General features: G+C 37.5%; 1 protein-coding gene across 1 annotated transcript in view; it reads left to right on the forward strand.

Annotated features, from left to right (window-relative positions):
• Positions 1–20,648, forward strand: part of LOC122809688 (von Willebrand factor A domain-containing protein 5A-like) — a gene marked incomplete in the record, with an annotated part of 1,061,360 nt that overhangs the window by 32,739 nt on the left and 1,007,973 nt on the right. Inside the window, 2 exon segments of the mRNA XM_044081364.1 lie at positions 3,074–3,276; positions 16,659–16,878. Coding sequence (XP_043937299.1) covers positions 3,074–3,276; positions 16,659–16,878 — 423 coding nt within the window.

The raw sequence follows: 20,648 nt of genomic DNA on the forward strand, positions 1-20,648 counted from the left end.
CAATAATCTTCATGTTGGTTAACATAAAATGTGCATATATAATTATGTAACCCCACCCACCCTAATGGAATTATGGGATACCAACATTCAGATGCAAATTGTAGAACAGACAAAATATTAAACACAAAATTTGACCAGAATAATGGTGTTTATTTATATTACTATCTGAGCTTGTATCACACTTTGAAACTACATGTACAAAACTAAAATGCAATTTTATTTTATAAAAATAAAATTGAGTGCTAGTAACCTGTTATTTTAACAGCATTTTAAGTTTATAAGAACAATATTTTAAATCTTATCATTGCCAACCCCCCCCCCCATTATTTAAGGCTTTATCCAGATTTCTTGTGTTAGGAATTTGTGATATATGTCTATGAGTGATTACAGTTTGAACTTGTGTGTCTGAATGTAAAACACACTTCTGCTATACATTTTCAGGGAATTGCAATGCACTCTGCTTATTGGGCACACAGAGTCAATTATTCCTGCCCTAGTCCATTGTGTACCATAAACATGCAACTGAAAAAAAAATACCCAGTTGGGCAATTTTGTAAAACTATAGTATATAAAGTGTATAGTCCATAAAGTATATAGTTCATATTGAAACAGTTTCTGACTATATTCTACACATTTTATCAAATTGTATTAATTAATTAACCTTGCATGTACAAGAAAACCAAAATAATATACATGACACCACCTAGTAATATCTAGGAACTTTAAAAATCAGGACATAAAACTAGGAACTTATCCCAAGGGCTGGATGTTAAATCAAAATGCACTATACCTGTGCAAAACTAAAAGTTCCCAGCTTTATGACAAGAGAGGGACTTTGGACACACTGGGCTGCAAAACAATGGCACAGCAATGTCAGTTGTTTTCTAGCAAACCACCATTCAAATTTTGTAGACTGATAACAAGAGATTAATTCATTGAACTCAACAGACTGTGGTTAAATATTGTTATTGAGTACCACTGTGACATTGTACTGTTTACCTTCAACTGAAAGGATGGAATTTCGCTGAAACTTTGATTTTTTAGTTTTCTGGTGAGGATTATTAGCGTTGTGTTATACTCCAACCAGCTTAAATTAAAAAAAAAATCTTAAATAAGTAGTTAAAAAATCTTAAATAGTGTTTTTTGCCAGGACTGATGCTGAGGGACCCAGGTTTATTTTCACGACATGCGTCCTTGTTGGCCTGCCTGTGGGCTGCAGCTGTAAACAACTGAAGGTTTTTTTTTTTTGTTTTATGAAATCTCCTGTGTCTTCAAGAAGGGCAAACTACAGTTATAATCCAAGAAAATTGCAAGAACAACAGGTGGCAGGAAGCACTTTTTGAAAGATATAAAGCCTGAAACTCAAATGTGTCATTATGTTACGTAATCACTTTCATCCTCAGTAATTTGCCTGAAAAACAGTTTATTAAGAACAGACAAAACCGTACATTCTGCAAATTCTTGACAGTTGAGAGGTATGTAGGATCCAATGGTTACTTGCCATTTTGCAGATTTAAAGACAGCTTCGGTTGCATAAATTTAACAACCAAATATGCATATCTGAAGAGAAAGGACCTAATCAGTTGACTGTAAGTTTTGTCTCATAAACGTGTTTGTGGTACCAGTACTACTTGCAAGATACATGCTGTGTCACTGTGTATCACCTGGAGGCAATCTAACCTTTATCCACACAGCTGGAAGAGGCGAGGTTAAAAGAAAACAAAATCTGTCACCAAGTAGAGCTCAAACTTTTGGAAGGACAAATTAGAACAGCTCAAACTAATAAATACAAACAAAAACCACTACGGCAGCTAAGGAAAATTATACAATACAATTATATTTAAACAAACTTCAATTACACTTCGTGAACCCTTTCATCCATAGGAATGAAACTCAAATACTTCAATGCCTGTCATTATTTAGTGAACTCATTCCTCACTGATTTGCCACAGCAATACAGGAAATCACAAATTACATGAGGAACAGACCAAAATCTTCTTCTACTACTTTCGGCTTTTCCCAAAATATGAGGCAAAAATCTGGACATTCTGCAAAACTCTGGAAAACTTGAGATATATGACCTCATTCATGTAGTAAACATGTAGGATACTTTAACACAGACTTACCAACATCACCAGTTTTGTCTTGTCAATCACCAGGTAAATATTCCAGCAATGTTACAGATTAATGCATCCCCTGCCCCATACCAGCATCGGTTATGGGCAATTGATATATTGCAGATGTTTAAAAGCAGCATACTTCATTGAAGTGGTAGGTTGCAAACACAGCCTTTGTACACTCATTCACTCACTGACACCTATCTCAACACAGCTAGTTTGACATCGGGATTTAAAGGGACCAGTCAGGAATTTGTGGCACCCTGTTATTTTGAGCCCAAAACCAGGAAATACCAAGGAATTCAGTGCAGTTGAGAGGTATGGTCTGGACACTAAACGTCTTCAACTGCAGTAAACTCAAAAACAATCTGGTCTGAAGAATATGACCTGAGGTATGACAGGCAGAACTGCATGTGTGTGTGTATATATATATATATATATATATATATATATATATATATATATTTATTTATTTATTTTCAGTCGATTTAAAATCATGCATAGCCATTTACAATGGGCAGTAATGGGGAGTGATATGTATGGGTTTGGTTTATTATTCCTTTTTGGATAAATATGTCACAGATTTGTCAATGAAGATTAATTTTACATTAATGAAATGGCAAGGAGACCAGTACTTGGAGAGGATGTTTATGCATGCTACAGGTATATATTCACATCAACCAGGTAGCTCCACAGAGGTCTGCATTTCTTTATAGCATTTTATGTAACTCATTCTAATAGACAAAACAACTGAAAAAACTGTATTGTGCAAAAAAACTAAAACACGAAAAGGAGAAGTGCACTGTGATAAGAAATCAGTGTGAAATTTAAAATCTTTAGTACATTCTTTACATGCAGTTGTCTTCAATTATAATGAAAATTTATCTCGCAAGATAAGCGTATCATTTCTGTGAAATGCCTGCTGCTTATTCTTTCTTATTCTTCCTTGATGACAGTTCCTCTAAAGGATATCTCCGTATCTGTGCATGTGAAAGGTATCCTTGCCGATGTTACTGCTACACTTCTATACAAAAATGAGTTACAAGACCCACTGGAAGCTGTATTTGTCTTCCCAATGGATGATGAGGCAGCCGTGTACAACTTCGAAGCACTAATTGATGGGAAAACTATAACCGCAGAAATTAAAGAGAAAGACATTGTAAGTAAAACAATGCTTTGCACCATGTTTCTTTTTATAGCTAGCATTGATTATTATTAAACATTTTTATCAATTACAGATCATGTGAAACAGACAACGTAAATGTGGATACTAAGTTTCAGCAAGATATAACAGGAAAACACATTTTCATGAACAAGAAAAGACATTTAGATAAGATATAAGGTTTGAACAGTGCAATACTACATATATGCAATAAAACTGTTTACAGTGATAAAAACATGCTATTTTTTTTATTGTAATTGAGCTGTTGACAGCTATATATAATATGACTACAGTGAGGTATGTATAGTTGGAAGCGAATCATAGCATAAAAAGTACTGCCTCAGTTTTTGTAGTGTATGACACTTGTAGGTAGTTATTTCTATTTTAGAATGTTTCATTCATTGTTTCTGCTGGTGGCAAGACATTTTCTGCAGTTATGGCATCCTGCACAATGAATATCTCACAAGCCACGCATAACTTTTAGAACAAATCAAGCAAAGAGACTTAGATTTTGATTGTTATTAAAAAAAATGTTATCCATTTCCTTCAGTGGTGCAAGATTCAGTAATGTCTGTTTCTACAAAAATGTTTAACCTAACCTGTGTTCTATAATCTCAGAGGTTATATACTAAGGAAAAAGTTGCAGCACATGAAGCCCTCTGCAGGGAGGTAAACATGAAGGAGCTTGCCTTACACAATACAACAAAGCTTTAATTTCAATTTAGATTTTGCAAGTTTTGATTAAATGGGACTTTAGCTGAATCAGTCATCACTGAACAGTGTCATTATGGCAAAACGACAGCTTGGCCCGCCTGTCTTGTACATTTCCTACCTGGCTAAGCTTTGTTAATATGATTTTTCTAAGCAAAAGACTGCATAAGCAAACCATTGTCAGCTGGCTTCAGCTAATTAAGTTAAATAAAAGATGGGCCCTTGGTGAAATGCAAGTAAGTCCTTAGCACCACCATTACTGGGCACTTTTCTCCCTGATTGCCTTGACCATCATGACTATTTATTTATTTTTTTATTATTTTATTTTACATTTGTTGACCGGCTAGTCTAGCTGGATATATGTCCATTTTCAGTAGAGGCCCAGGGAGAAAAGCTCCAAGACAGATACAAACAGACAATAAGTAATTGTTACAAAAAAACAAGAGGTAGACATAGAAGATATTTTATGCAGTTAACAGTAAATATCATAAATCTATATACAAAGTTTAGAGCAAGATAATATAAATATGCTAGTGGCTAAAAACAGTATCCAGGTTCTAACTAGATGCTTACCATTACACTACAGAAGATTAATTTAGTGGAGAGAGAACAACTAGAAAATATATTAGTAGCATTAATGATAGGTTAGTCAGGGTTGGTACAGCGGCACAGCCAGTGTGTTTTGAGGAAGGTTTTAAGTTTTTGTTTGAAGAGCAATAAGGAAGGAAGGGAAGTAAGTTCAATAGGTAGAAGTTTCCAGTTTTTCCCAGTTGTGTTTGAGAGTAGAGAGTCCCCTACCATGTTGTGAGACTTGCTGATGTTAACTAGGAGTTTATTTGATGAACGCAAGCCATTAAGATTTTTGTAGGGGGTTATGAGTTCTGAGAGTACTGGAGTATTGTTTGGCTGGTAAAGGACCTTATGGGCAATTGTAAGTTGGTTGAGTTGAAGCTGGTTTTGAAGGTCAAGCCATCCGATTTGTTTGAGATTCTGACAATGATGGGTTCTGAAGGGTTTACCAGTGGCAAATCTGGCAATATTATGATAAGAGGTAGCAAGTTTGAGAAGATTCTTTTTGGATAGGTTAGTGTATATTGGTGAGGCATAGAGTAGAGTAGAGCTTAGATGGGAGTGGGCAGTGGTAGTTCTTGTTATTGGAGTAAGGAAGGGTTTGACTCTGTACAGGCAGTCCATTTTTCTGTTAACTGATTTTATAGTGTTGTTAATGTGGGTGTCGAAGTTAAGGTTGTTGTCTATTGTAATACCAAGGAGTTTGGTGCTAGAGTCTAGGTATATGAGGGTACCATTGTTAGAAATAACTGAGATATATATATTGGTGTGGACCTACAAGTAGGAGTAAAGAGCAGGAGCTTTTTTTGGGGGGGGGGGATTCAATAGGAAGCAGCGCCTTAAGAACCATGTCTCAACTATGCTAAATACTTTCCGGGTTTGGCATTGCAGTTCAGAAGCAGATTTAGTTGTGCAGATTAATGTAGAGTCATCTGCATATTGTATACAAGTTGCATTGGGAATAGCCAAGTAGAGATCATTAATAAAAATTGAAAATAAGAGAGGACCTAGAATGGAGCCCTGGGGAACTCCCATTGTGACTGGCAGGTGGGATGATAGATTATTTTCCCAGCGCACTGCTTGTTGCCGATTGCTCAGGTAGGAAGTAAACCACTTTATAGATTGAGTATCCAGGGAAAGTGATTTGAGAATATTTATAAGCAATGTGTGGCTTACCATATCAAAAGCCTTTGAAAGATCAATAAATAGTGCTGAGGAAATTAAATTGTTATTGCAATTTCTATTAAAGGATAGGAGGGCAGTGGTGGTACTATGGAATGGCCTAAAGCCATGTTGGCCCTTAGCTAGTAAGTTGTGTTGAGTTAGATGGCCTGTTAGCTGATGGTGAATGCATTTTTCCATTATTTTTGCTAAGGAGGATAGAAGGACTATGGGTCTATAGTTAGAATATTCATTGGAGTTGCCATCTTTGTGTAGGGGGATAATGTGTGAGACTTTCCAACTGGTAGGGATATATCCTTCTTTAATGGTTCTGTTTATCAGGATGGATACAGGATAAGCTACTGCTTTGGCTACTTTTTGTAGGTATTCAGCTGGGATTTGGTCAGCGGAAGGGGTACTAGACTTCAGTTTTGCTAGGAGTTTGAAAATAAAGTTAGTAGATATAGGTTGTAATAGGAAGATAGGAAGAGTGCTTGTTATGGGGGTAGGAATGGTAGAGGTGTCAGGAGATAGCTGACTGGCTAGAGTTTGGATGGCATCTGTGAAGAAGGAGTTAAAGTCATTAGCAGTTTGGATGGGAGTCTCATGGTTAGCTCGTATTGGTGTTGGTGTACTGGAGTGTCCTGGATATAGGAGTCTATTGATACTTGCCCAGAATCTTTGAGGGTTATTTTGGTGTGTTTGCTGTATTTTGTAGTAAAAGTTTTATTTTGTCTAAGAGTATGGGATTTTTATTTGCATTTCTTATTTCTCTAAATGTCTGTTGAGCAGATGAGCTTTTGGTAGTTTACCACCTAGTCCAGGCTTTGTTTCTGAGTAGGATTTTTTGACTGGTATCTTTGGTGAGCAATGGGGCTGGTTTTGACCTAATTCTTATATTACGTATAGGTGCATGTTGGTCTAGGATAGTTAAGAATTTAGAGTTAAAGTATTGGACAGCCTCTTTTAATGGGAGGGTTTTTTAGACAAATCCAATTACAGGCACTAAGTTCACTCAGGAATAGTTCTTGGTTAAAATGCTTGTTGGAACGTAAAGTCCTATATGATGTTGGGTGGGAGATATCTTTTCTTTTGCCTAATTATATAGGTTAAGCAATGGTCACTTACATCATCAGGGAGGGTGCCTACTTTGTATGTTTGGTGGTGATTATTAATGAGAATCCAATCTAAGGTGCTCTCTTTTTGGTTTGGTTTGTTAATTTTAGTTGGGGAGGTGATGGTCTGAGAGAAGCCATGACGGTTAATATGAGAAGTAAGATGCTCAGTATTGATGAACTTTCAATCTATATTAATGTCACCTAGGATTAAAGTTTCTTGTGGGAAGGTTGCTGTGACCCAGCTAAGAATATCCTCTAAGGTGCTAATATTATTTCCAGGAGGTAGATAAATGCATAAGATATTTATGGATTTATTCGAATTAAGCTGAATCTTGGAAATAAGGATTTCTGCATTATTGTCCTTAGGTGGGGTTTAAGGTGAGGTAGTAACGTGTAGCCCTTCTTTGAAAAGAATTGCTACTCCCCCTCCCTTTCTTTTTGTATGGTCATTTCTTAATATATTATATCCTGGTGGGATAATCTCATTATCTTGGGTCTGTGGTTTTAACCAAGTTTCTGTTAAACATAAAATGTCAAAAGAGTATATGCCTAAGAGAGAATGGAGATGAGGAACTTTATTGTTGATGCTTTGGATATTGAGATGTGCTATCAGGAGAGAGTTGGGGAGTTTAATGGGGCTGGGTGGAATAGAGGGATTAGAGGTATGAAGATCAGTAGGTAGGACATTTGCAGGGCCTGGGTTAGGCTGGATATCACCATTTTGTAAGGATTGATTTTTTTTAGAATGTACAGTGCGTAATGTAGATTACTTATTAGAAACTGATATTTCTTTGTTGAGGGATTATAGTATTTAATGTGGGATAGTCTGTGGAACTTTGCAAGTAGGTAGCTAGGTGTAGATATTATATTTATATTATTTGGAGAGATGAGTATATGTAAGGATGTTTGTTTAGTTGGGTCGTGAAACTGATAGTAATATAGGTGTTCAAAGTAGGTTAAGTGATAGGCTGAGGTTATAAAAGATATTATTGTGGCAGTAAGTAGTAGTTTCACAAGAGTTGAGATAGTTGTGGTAGACATGGTGAGAGCAGTTGGTTGCAGGGTATTGAAGATAGCTAGGAGAGGTCAAAGCTGGAATAAACAAGGTTTAAGTGGTAAGGCTAGGAGGAAAAGTATTAAGTAGTTAGAGCTGTACTTGCTTAGGTACACTAATAAGGTGTGGTGCTAATTGTCTACAAAGGTGAGAGTTTGTGATTTGTTGGTTGGAGAGGAGGGTGTGGCCAAGAAGTATAAGTTATGGGGCACTCGGGGGTGGGTGAGATTTGGGGGTAGGGTAGGGGAGCGAAGTGGGCCCACAGGGTGAATGGAGTGGGGCCCAGCTTGTTCCAAGGAGTTTTCACAAAAAACAATGTGGGAAAGAGCTCAGGTAAGTCCTGAGGTAGGTAAGGCTTTAAATTAATAGTATAGACAGAGTCTAGGCAGGATGGCAAGGTCAGTATATTTAGGGAAATAAAAGAAGATTAAAAAAAAGTGGTGAAGCTAAGGAGTGTTACAAGTAGAGTAGGAGAGGGGGGGGAGAAGCAAGAGGCAGGTTGGTTGGTCCTGGTGGTGCTTAGCTCCTTGTTCAAGGGGAGTAGTTTTTAACAGTTTAACATACAGGCAGAGAGCACAGGCAGAGAGCACATGCATGAGGTTATTTTCCTTCTTTTAAAGTGTCAGGGACTGATAGGAAATATGCACTCAATGATGTGGTTGGTATTTAGCTGGGGGTTCCTGAAGAGTTGATGTGAAGCCTTGGATGAAGGTAGTTCACGGGAAGGATGTCCTTTATCACATAAAAAGAAGGGGAGAGGAAGGAAGGTTAACTCTATGTTAGTGGAGCAAGTACTTACCAATGAACCCTGGCAGTGTGGGAAAGTCAAGCAAAGAACAGTGAGTGGGAGAGCTGGGAGAGATAGGAGATTAGTGGAGAGTAGCATACATAGGGTTAGGATATTAACTTAGTAGGAGGTGGGATACACAAGATAGGGGATAGAATGAGGATATTATGAGAAAGAAATGAAAAAGATTGAGAAAAAATGACATACAGAAGAGCAGGATAGGAGAGAGTACTAGTATTAGGAAAGGAGAGACAGAATGAAAGGAGGGAGAATAATTAGATGCAGCAGTCAATAAGTCACCGTGAGGACAGTTAAGAAAAGTCTTGCTCTTAGTAAGTAGAGCTAGACATTATACACTATTTAAACTAAGATAAACAGCAAAACTTTTAAACAGAGCTATAACCTTACCCTTCTATTTCAGTAGCAAACATTAATATCAGCAGACATTGGTTCACAAATGCAGTACATGAAAAGGCTAATAAACAACATTAAGGATAATTGCCAAAAATCCACAAAAAATAGTATAAGAACGTGCAGTAATCCAAATTATTTAATTAATTGATCAAATAATTTGGATTACTGCACGTTCTTATACTATTGCAGTACGTGACTTTAAGTCAACTGGTGTAACAGAGTGTGTTCAGGCTCCATGTTTTGTGGATTTTTGGCAGTACTTTTTTACTTTAATTAAGGATAATTGCACTGATAACTACAATAGGGTAGGCTGTATAACAAATATGGCAGGACTCACTATAGCTGTGTTAAAGGCAACAGCTGTTGATATTAATAATGTTTAGTAGCAGTATTGTATAGTACAACAGCTTTACCAACATAGTATGTATGTACTACACGTGGATAGGCGCTATTAGAAAATAAATAAATGCCATCCAAAGTACCATAAAAACTAGCGGCAGTTGAGTAGTATGAACTACACATGGATAGACGCTATTAGGAAAGCAATACAAGCCTTTCAGAATACCCAAATAGCTAGAGACAGTTTAGTATACTCCAATTTTACCACCGTCGTACATATAAGCTACACGTGGATGGGATTCAGTAGAAAAACAATAAGAACCAGCACCCGTTACACTACAGACTACCACTACTATGCTTTCCTATGAGACAGGATTCCTGTAGTAGTACAATTGGCAGGAATAACAGATAGTACCAGGAAACCTTGCACTGACTATAAAACAAAACAACGATAGACCTGCTGTAATGCAAGCTAATATCAGCGGTTGTCCTAAAGATGAAGTATGAGTGAAATTCACTGCTCAACGCAGTAGTTGGGAATTCTAATAATCATTAGTTAAGTCAATTACTACCATGATGTCCGCGAGTTCCCTTTCATTAGCCAAAGGGAAAACAGAGCAAGTGAATCCGTAGTACTTTCACGACAGAGCTACGTGATCTAGGCTGAGCGGAACCACCCTAATTGCCGAAGCTTAACTTGTTAGCGCAACCAAAAAAACAGTGGACCAGGAGGATTACAAAAACATCAAAAGTAACAACACAACAAATCATCACAAAAAACATGCTCCAAACATCAACGTAATCACACTACTTTCATAACCTGAAGGGCAGATATAAAGGTAATATATCCCAAGAATCAGGGAGTGCACACAACCAGCAACCAGATGTTCAGATGGAGACAGGCTAGAGGGAAGGAAATGGCGCTAAAATGCAGAGGATAGATTTTTAAACTCGCAAAGGATTATGGGAACACACCATGCAGGTATGTGAGTGAGTGAACAAGGTACCCTCGTGGGATTCACTGGTATATGCAGTGTGGGGGTGGGGAGCAGGGCTCAGCTTTTTCTAAGGAGTTTTCACAAAAAACAATGTGGGAAAGAGCTCAGGTAAGTCCCGAGGTAGGTAAGGCTTTAAATGAATTGTATAGACAGAGTCTAGGCAGGCTGGCAAGGTCAGTATAGTTATGATATTAAACTTTTCTTAGTTCTACTCCATCTCTCATAAACAATTGACAGACAGTGGATCATGGTATCCTTCTGGACCCTCATTGTTGTGGTATTACCAGTGCTGCACTAAACTGGTCTGACTTCAACCTTTCTAAGCATACTCAAAGATTAGTGTATGGTACTAATTCCTCTGTATCCTGTTCTCTTACTTACGGAGAATCAAAGTTCCATGTCAGGACAACTACTTTGCATGCTATCACTGTTGTTATTGACACCTATGTGGCGTGGAATGTCACACCTCTAGCAGCCTATGCATATCTTGCATTCCAGAGCATTTTCTGAAGAATAAAAAAAAAAGCGTAAAATAAACAAATGTTAAGTATTTCATGAACAACAAAAGGTATTAAAACTGTACAAATGGAAAATTATCAGTAGGAAGTATTCTTTACAGTGATAGAAGTCAAAACATTCATAGTCATTCCGTGAATACTATACTATACTATAATGTCTTATAATGCACACAAACCCAGACTGATATGTTTCTAAACTTTGACAAGCAAAGTACTGTATCTTGGAAATTATACAACATAAGACACACATTGTTAGAATGCTTTTGGTAACCAGTCATAAGCTTTCACAAGACAGCAAGACATTCCTCTCTGAGTGCACGTTGATTGAAATGTTTACAGAAATATGAAAACATATATTGAATTGAATAATTAGCTATAAATAACACTAAATATCTTTCAAGATGTGCTCTTTATGGTGTAAATGTCATTTTGTTTTCAACAACATACAAGTTTTCACCTGATGCCATGCATTTATTTTCTAAGTCACTTGTTTTTTTTTTGAATTATATAAATATGGAAATATTGCTTATTTTCATAATTACTAACAAACAGCTATCAGTATTGTCAGTATAGTGTGATATAAATGGATAGGGACAATGAATTTTCCTGTCTCCCGTCATGACATTTCACACCATACCTCTCAACAGCATGCAAGTCTATCAGTTATGAAAACATGAACATTAATATGAAATATAAATAACAAATAGCAAACCAGGATTAGTTCCTCTACTGCCTGACATTGTATATTAACAATCTAAGTGTCATTCTGTTAAATAGTCATTGCCCTTTCTAATGCTGGCTACTATTAGCTGGTAAGTCATTTACATAAAGAAGTCATGCCCAAAACTTGTCTGGATGCCATGAAGAGCTATGTATGCTAACTTTAAGTTTACAGAAAGGTGCTAGAGGCTTGAATAAGCTAAGAAATGTTATACAGAAGACAGGTATACAGTATCATTGCTGTGTTCATGACCTGCACCTCTAATTGTGTTTCCCTCAGCAATTTGTGTCCACAATAGCATGCTAGCAACAGCACACTTGAAATACATCCATGATTACATGGTCATAAATGTCCTGCATTTCAATACCTCAAAGACAACGACCTTGGCTGTGCATTTCACTCAGAGTGTGCTCTGATTTTATGCATTAATATCATAAAGCAGTGACGCATTGGATTTTGTATCAAAGGTCCATTATTTAGTTGTTGTTTTCCATAAGTTAACTTTTCAAAAATGATTTCCGTGACTAAATGATCATTGTGTTTCATGCGAACAACATTGTCCTCATTAATTTCTTTATTTTCTGTACAGACCTTCCTGTTATGGTACACACTCTGCTGTCCTTTCATTTAGACTACTATAATGCTCTACCTACAGCTTTCAGATTGTCAGTCTTTCCACTTACAACTATTTATTATATGTATCTGTTTGCATTTGCTTACCAGGATTCAGTTGGGTGGTTGACCATTTCCAGTGGAGGTCAGGGAAATGTACTTAAAAAGGATACAAAGCTGTATTTCATTCATAACAGTATTCAAAACAGAGAGCCCATATATGTGTTTACACCACTGGGTGGCTAGCCCTGCTGCTGGAGTTCTTCCACCCCCCCCCCACACCCCCACACACACACACACACACACACACACACCTACAGGTTTGAGCAACAATGTATGCAAAGGATAGATTGTTTTTGTGAAATATAAGCATGTCATAATGTAAGCATGTCATAGTTTTGAAATATGTCAGTGTAAATATATTAGTTAAATGTTTTCACTCTGATTACAGAAAAGGGAACAAGAATTAAACTAAGCTAATGAAAAAAAATTGTATAAAAAATACCTTTCTTTACTTTTGTAGCTTTTGTTATTTACAAAAAATAAGTTATATCTTAAATGAATAGAAAAAATAAGATGCAGAGAAAGAGATAAAGTGCTTAATTAGTAGAATAAGTTTGGCTGTTGGTGATCATTTTGTCAAGTAAAAGAAAAGCATTGAAAGGCATAAATTACATTTTATGTAAAAGAGGAATGAGAGAAGTTATATGAGCTTAGTATGGAAGCATGCATCAATTTTGTGATTTTCATAATGGCTTAATTCAGTGATTCTGAAACTTTGCAAGCTGGAGGACCCCTTTTAATAAGGAAAAGTTTGACGAACCCCTATAGGTGGTGGTACACATACGTTATGTTTGGATCAACCTCCATGCCACCCATACAGCCCCTCCCCCATGCAGCCATTTCCATGTCCCATTACTTTGCTATCTCCCCCCTTTGCCATAAACATTTTTCAAAATCCTTAGTGTGTATACTGTTTTCTGCTTTATTTGTAGCACAAACACTGACAAGACCTTTGCTAAAGCTAAAGAAAGCAATACAGTCTCACAATGAAAACAGACTTAGCATTAAAAGATATCTACCTTTGAAACTCATATTCACTGAAACAGCACTGAAACCCTCATTCAAAGAAAATGCATCTGGCCAGTGGCAAATTAAGTTTGCTTTTGAGCTGTTTTTAAAGCAGAGGTCCATTGCGAATATTTTTAGGACCATGCAAAAGTTATTTGATTCACCTTCCTGATTGTATAATTAAATTAATTTTAAGATACAATAATTAAGTTATATCCCTTATCCGTGGTGGTGGTGCTGCGGTAGCATTGTCGCCTCACAGTAAGACGCTGACCGGTTCGACTCTCAGCTAGAGCGTCTTCTGTGTGGAGACATGCGTGAATGGACGTACCTTCGTTGAAGGTTGTGCATTACGGCTGGCAACTCAGCATGTAAAAATCAACTGCCAATCATTAGCGGACCGGAGTTCCGCTGTGGCGACCCCTAACCGGGAAAAGCCGAAAGACACAACAACAACAATTAAGTTATATCCCTTGTATAATACAGCACCACTTGGTAGAGCATGTTTTAAATGGGTTACCTATTACAAAATCGAAGTTACGGAACTTCGACACCATATGATTGAAGTTCCGTAACTTCAAAATTAAAAAAATAAATAAATAAAAGAAAGGAAACGTACCCTGATGGGTTAAAGCAGGAGGGCAAGCCCCCCTGCACCCTTCACACCCTCTGCTACTTAAATATACCAACTCCAAGATCGCACTTTAATACACTACAGTGCGGAAAGGGAAGATTTCCCTTTCCTACACTGTAGCGCGATCTCGGATAGTAGCAGAGGGTGTGGGGGGTGCAGGGGGGGGGGCTTGCCCTCCTCCTACACCCTTTACTTTTTTTTTTTATGTTTATTTTGAAGAGTTTGAAGTTTCAATTGTTCAAATATTAAAGGTCGACCTTTATTGATTCGAACAACTGAAAATTTGATGTTCCAATAGGAACCCTTTTAAATGTATAAATTTGCACATTTTTCCCGTAAGCAATGAAACAAAACATGTGAACTAATAATGATAAAACTGCCCAATTTAGAACATTTCAACCATAAAACGCCACTCAAACTTCTGTCATTACAATCCACTAATGTCGGTCAATATGCATAATCTCTGCAGAAGTAAAAGTCATCCCATCTGACTAATTCTACCTTAAAGAGATCTGTAACCAATAAAAAGGTTGCTGCTAGCAACTTTATATTTCAGTGTTTCATCTGCATACCTGTTTAGTGCCTGCTGCCTTTGCAGGTAACCAATAAAAAGGTTGCTGCTAGCAACTTTATATTTCAGTGTTTCATCTGCATACCTGTTTAGTGCCTGCTGCCCTTGCAGAATAAATTGCCTACTCATGTTACATAAAAAATGGTAAGCTGGTAATATTGCATGGATGGCAAACTGAAAACAGATTCCTAGCTGCTAGGTATCTCATCCATAGGAGGACATATCCATGACTTCAGCACCCCACCCTCTGAAAATGCAACACAGTATCAGCAATCCATCTACATGCTGTGGGAGTAGAACAGCCTTCTGTTTTGCAATGCAAACATGCTACCTGTTGTGCTACTAACACTGTCTTAAGATTCTATGCTAGAGTAGAGATACCATTTGTTAGCTACTAAACAAAAGTTGCACAGAACAGACAAACATATGGGGCAAAAATCTGGGCATTCTGCGAAAACCTGGACAGTTCAGGGGTATGCTACTAATGACTTACACACACACACACACACCTACCTCCCTCTCTCTTATACACACACAGCTACTTCCTTATCTCTTACACACACACACACACACACACACACACACACACACACACACACACACACACACACAAACCTACACCTACCTCCCTCTCTCTTATACACACACAGCTACTTCCTTATCTCTTACACACACACACACACACACACACACACACACACACACACACACACACACATGCACACACACACACACACACACACACACACACACACACACACACACACACAGACACATATACAGACACACGAATGCGCACACATTTATGCATGATTATCCAGTAGTCTGGATTATTTTACAAGAAGTTTGTTTTTCAAGTCTTTGTGTTTGGTCTTTTTAAGAATATTGAGTGTTGGTAAGTTTGGTGAGTAGAATTTCATAACCAGGCAACCTGTTGTGTCTTTCGGCTTTTCCCGGTTAGGGGTCGCTACAGCGGAACTCCGGTCCGCTAATGATTGGCAGTAGATTTTTACATGCAGAGTTGCCGGCCCTGATGCACACCCTTCAACAAAGGTAGGCCCAATCACGCATGTCTCCACACAGAAGACGCTTTAGCTGAGAATCGAACAGGACGTCTTAATGTGAGGTGACAATGCTACCACAGCACCATCACCGCAGTACCTACGTTCCTTAAATTATAGCAAAGCATATTACTCAGCTAAGATTAATTATGGAAAATATGAAGCCACTCAATCATTTTAGTATGTTTTATATTTCTGAGCATTTGTGCCAACTGGGTTTCATTTTTTTTTATTGACCACATTTTTTTCAGTGGTGCAAATCCTCAGATTTCTATTCCTTTCTGGTTATTATTATTCAACAACTTCATTTACATGGAAAACTGTTTTATTGATATGGAATATCATTTTAATTCATTTCTAACACCTATATAATATCAGTCTTGGAAAAAGCCTTGGAGGTATATGAATAACTGTTAATGTAATTTAGTTAAGCTGAGGACAGCTGTTTCTTTAAGGCTAGTTTCATATTTACTAATTCAGAAAATTACCTAGGAAGAACACATGAAAAACTGGAATAACAAGAAATGACTTAACAGTGTCTGTTTACAAACTAGGTGTGTCTTTATGCTAGCTGTGAATATTAGCTTATGATTATGGCAAATAATGACTGGTTTAGTGCTTAAGAAAAGATAATACTGAGCCAATTCAACATGCCTGTAAATGTATGCATTATGAGTTTCCATACATCCAGAGGAAGATATAGTCTAGAAACACAAATGAAGATAAATGTGTATAACGATCACATGCTGAAGAGTTAGGCTTTGAAGATTGTCCTTCTAAGCATTGATGGATAACGTCATATGAGCCAAAATCACTGTTGTTGTATAAGCAAGCATCCACTGTGTTCCAAGAAATCATCAATATCATTTATGGGAGAGTGAATTAACTATTCTGTGAATTAAATAAGTCGGTCTAGAATAATCAGTTTAATTGTATGCTGCATTTAATCAGAAATACATATACATGTTTCCAATTATTTTTATGCTTCTACATGAATTTGGAATGATTCATAAAATGGCATTACTGTACTTCCTCTTAGGCCCGTCAAGTCTATGATGATGCCATCAGCAGTGGTCAGCAGGCATTTCTGCTAGAAGAAGATGTGATGAGTGATGTCTTTTCTTGCACTGTGGGCAACTTGCCCCCTGAGAAGGAAGCAGCTGTGTCCATCTCATATGTAATTCAGCTCTCACTAGAAGCAGACCAAGCACTACGATTTGTATTACCAGCTGTTCTTAACCCACGTTATACTCCAGCAGGTAAGCTGTCATCAAAATTCGGCTCAGATAGTATTATGTTCACTTTAACTTTGAGCGGTAGAATGCGGCCAGCTGAAGGTTACGACTATGTGATATAATATGAGTTCCGTAGTAATACATTCAATTTCTTTACAAATAAGTCTGGTAAGCCTTTTTGTAGTTTTGTACATAATTCTATCATTTGTAAATATGAATGTGAATCACAGGCTTGTTGTCTTAAATGAAAAAAATGCTGTTACAAAAATGTGGCAACAGTGCTCTCTACTGACCCAGTAAAAGCATGTTGTGACCCTTTGATCTAAAGTCGGCTCCAGTCCAGCTAGATGAAGGCTTCCTGCCTATTGTTTTAAGGCTAAAGTTAATGACCAGAATTTACATGTGGAATGTTCTTTATTGCTCGAAGTGTAAAATAATGTAAATGCAGTTTCTGTCAGCCTGGGAACACCAGGAAAGTGTGGAATGATATAATGTTTTATCAGAACTGCAGTTTCAATTTAAACAGAGAGAACCAGAAGGCATTAAGCATTTTTTGTCATGAACATCCAACTCACAGCACTGCCTGTTGTCTTAAGTAAGTTATCATAGAAGTGTGTTTTCTTGTAGAAATAGCTAGGACTATAAAGATTAGACTAAGTGTTTTTCTGTGATGTCAGAACTGTACTACTGATTTATTTTAAGTATTTCTGTGTGATCTCTGAACTCTCTTGACTAACACTGACTGTGTAGTAGAAAATATTGGCTTGTGGTTTTAATTATTTATTATTAAATATTTTAAAACCTTTTAAATGTGGCTGTTTTTGTAGAGATAATTTAAGCTCTTTAGAGTACTTGTATGTCGTTGGTAAAACTGTACAAAGCCATAATAGCTTTAGCCGTGGGCTATACTACCAATTGTATAATAATATTGCACAGTAATAATTGGAAACCCTTTTAAGGGCCTTTGAGTAGCTGATAATTATTAGTGGGTGATGGCAGCTGGTACTACCATATAGTCTGGGTAAAAGGGGCACAGCTGGAGAACCTGTGCCAGCCTTCCCCAGAAGTGTCTGTGTGGTTGTGTAAACTCTTATCTCAAAGTGTGTGTGTGTCAGCTAGTTGGGCAGGGACATGAAGCACTGGTTGGACAGAGAGGGTTCTGGAGATTTTAGCTTGCCCACTAGGCTGAGATCTGGACCCTATAGCTGTGCCAGTGGGGAGTCTTATTGGGGACCTGGGGAGTCAGAAAGTGACCAGCCCCAGACTGACTGTGATCTCTGTGTGCTCTTAAGAGAAATTGCACTTTACTGTGGGTATTTATCCTTTCCTCATATATGAGCCTCCCTCTCTGGTGTTAGTGGTGAGGATTGAGGCTCCTTGATTGCTGGTCCAGGGCATGGGCATCACACAAGTGTTCTTGGTTTTGGACAGTGCCTTTAGGAACCCCCCCCCAATGATCGTTGGGGGGTACACGCATGATGGCATGTAGGAGAAAGTTTGCAGGAGACAAGGGAGTTGAGTCTGAGCTAAATTTATCTGCTTGTGTATTTGATATGAACTCAGGTGCTAAGGTGGTGTTAGTTTTATGTATCAGTTCTGTGCAGTGATGAGTATTGTTTTCAAGGTTATTAGCATAGTTGAAAAAGTTTTTGTATTTCTCTTTTAAGGCGTTAGCAACTTTCATTTTATACTTATCCTTGGCGGGTTGGATTCCTGCACCTAAATTCTTTGTTTAACCTCTTAAGTTCACTTACGGAGTGTGAGGTATTCAGTTTATTTCTCATTATTTTTTCCCTTTTTATAAAGTTTGTTCTGAATAAGGTTCCAATATAGGTGCTAATTCTTACACATAGCATTGTATTAGCATTAGGTAGGGACTAATGTCATTATACATGCATTCAAGTGTGAATAAAAACTATCTGTAAATAAAGTGATATTTTCTTCTGGGTCCTCAAGGGGAGGTGGCTGTTAAACTGCATCTGATCATCAGCTAAAGGGAATCTAGTTTGTATTTTAAAATTTTCTAAAGACAGTAGGGTTTGCAGGCAAGTGGGTTTAGCCTTTGTGATAAACACTGCTAAACAGTGATCAGATCTCACCAATAAGGTGGATAACCATGGGTGAAGAGCATAATGGGGCTATATTTGCATGAAACAGACCTCTCACCTGTCCCTATTTTGGAGGAAGATTCTAGTTTTCAGACCTGATTTACCCCTGCATAGAATGTCCCTTGTTTTGGAGGGATGTCACTATTTTAGGCTTGATGTACCTCTTCACACAATTTTCTGAATCCCCCTTATCACATGTGATTTTTTAAGCCATATAGTATACAGAAAACCACACTATGTGACCAATATCCCAGTGGCAGCAATAATTTAAAGAAAGAGTACAGACATCTTACAATTCCCTATTTCTTTAGCAAAAATAAATTCCATTGTGTGGTAGAATTTTGCCATATAGTTCATTAAAGTCTTGTGATTGTTCACTGTCTGATCATGTGCTTACATGTTTCCACCATTTTTGTCATTCTGTATTTTTAAATGTGTTTCTGTGGAGTATCCTACATTCCAACTGGAAATGGGAATAGTTATGTGCTATTTGGTATTCAAATGTTATGCTAATCCAGATTTTTATCAGGATGTTCCTATTTTGCAAGGGCCTTTATTCTTATTTTCAATGTCTGCAGGTTGAGAGGTATGACAGGAACCACTTTCAGAATTTTTATACCCCTTGCTGGAGACTGCACTATTGAATCAAGAAAGCTCATATTGATAAAATCTTGGAAGTGTTATACATGCTCATTTGTATTAGTGCCAGGTTCTTAATTTCTGTATGGATACTTGAAGTTATCAAGAAAAATAGTGCCAGATTTGACAGAACGGAACTCTATTTTTTAAGTGTGTCTCGTGGGCTTTGGATGTCACAGAAGGAGTTATTTAATTAGTTAAGATATGGTGCCATATCTTACTGATAGTACATGTGATCTGGAGGAGCTCAAGGTCATTGTCTTCCAGTATAAATCTTAAAGTGATAGAATTTTGTTTGTATAAATATCTGTCACCATCTATATAACAATCATTCTCAGATTTAAGTGTGAATGAAAGGTAGGTATTAAATCCTGGTAAGGGGGAGAGTGTTACCACTGCATTGTAACAATGCTTCAGTAATGCTGCAGATATCATTTTCAAACAACAGGAAGACTTGAAATGAGTGTATTTTCTTATTTACATTTCTAACTTTAAGCAGCAGTACTATTATAGAAGTCTGATTTTGTCTAACTTGGCTGGCAGATGAAGGAACTGACACTGCCTAAAAAAGTCTCTGGGGCTGGTGAATGTTTTGGCCAGCAAATGAAAGCCCTGTGTAGGGAGATACATACTATCCCCATCAAAACAATTATCTCCCTCAGGGCTGGCACATGTTGGACCCCCTTGGAATGACACCAATAATTAAGATAATTGTTGAAGTCAATTATCTTTTGTTTATATTATGGAGTCATGTCTGGAGATGGCAGAATGCTATGCAGGACTGCTTTCATACCTGCCTCGCACATATATTCAGGGAGATCCATCTTGTCTCTCTCTCTCTCTCTCTATAAACCAATGATGTGTGTGTCTCAGATAATTCACTGTCACATGCAGAACAACCTTGACATATGTATACCTGGGAGGAGGGTGCCTTGTGACCTTGTGAATCATCTGATGCAGCTGACCATCATCTATTCTTTGCTAAGCCTGATGAGTGATACATCTGTCTGTGTGTCTCACTGTGGAGTTACATATTAGTAAGACATT

The sequence above is a fragment of the Protopterus annectens genome, chromosome 8.part0 (assembly GCF_019279795.1).
Source record: "Protopterus annectens isolate FY-2018-M chromosome 8.part0, PAN1.0, whole genome shotgun sequence".
Lineage (NCBI taxonomy): Eukaryota > Metazoa > Chordata > Ceratodontiformes > Protopteridae > Protopterus > Protopterus annectens.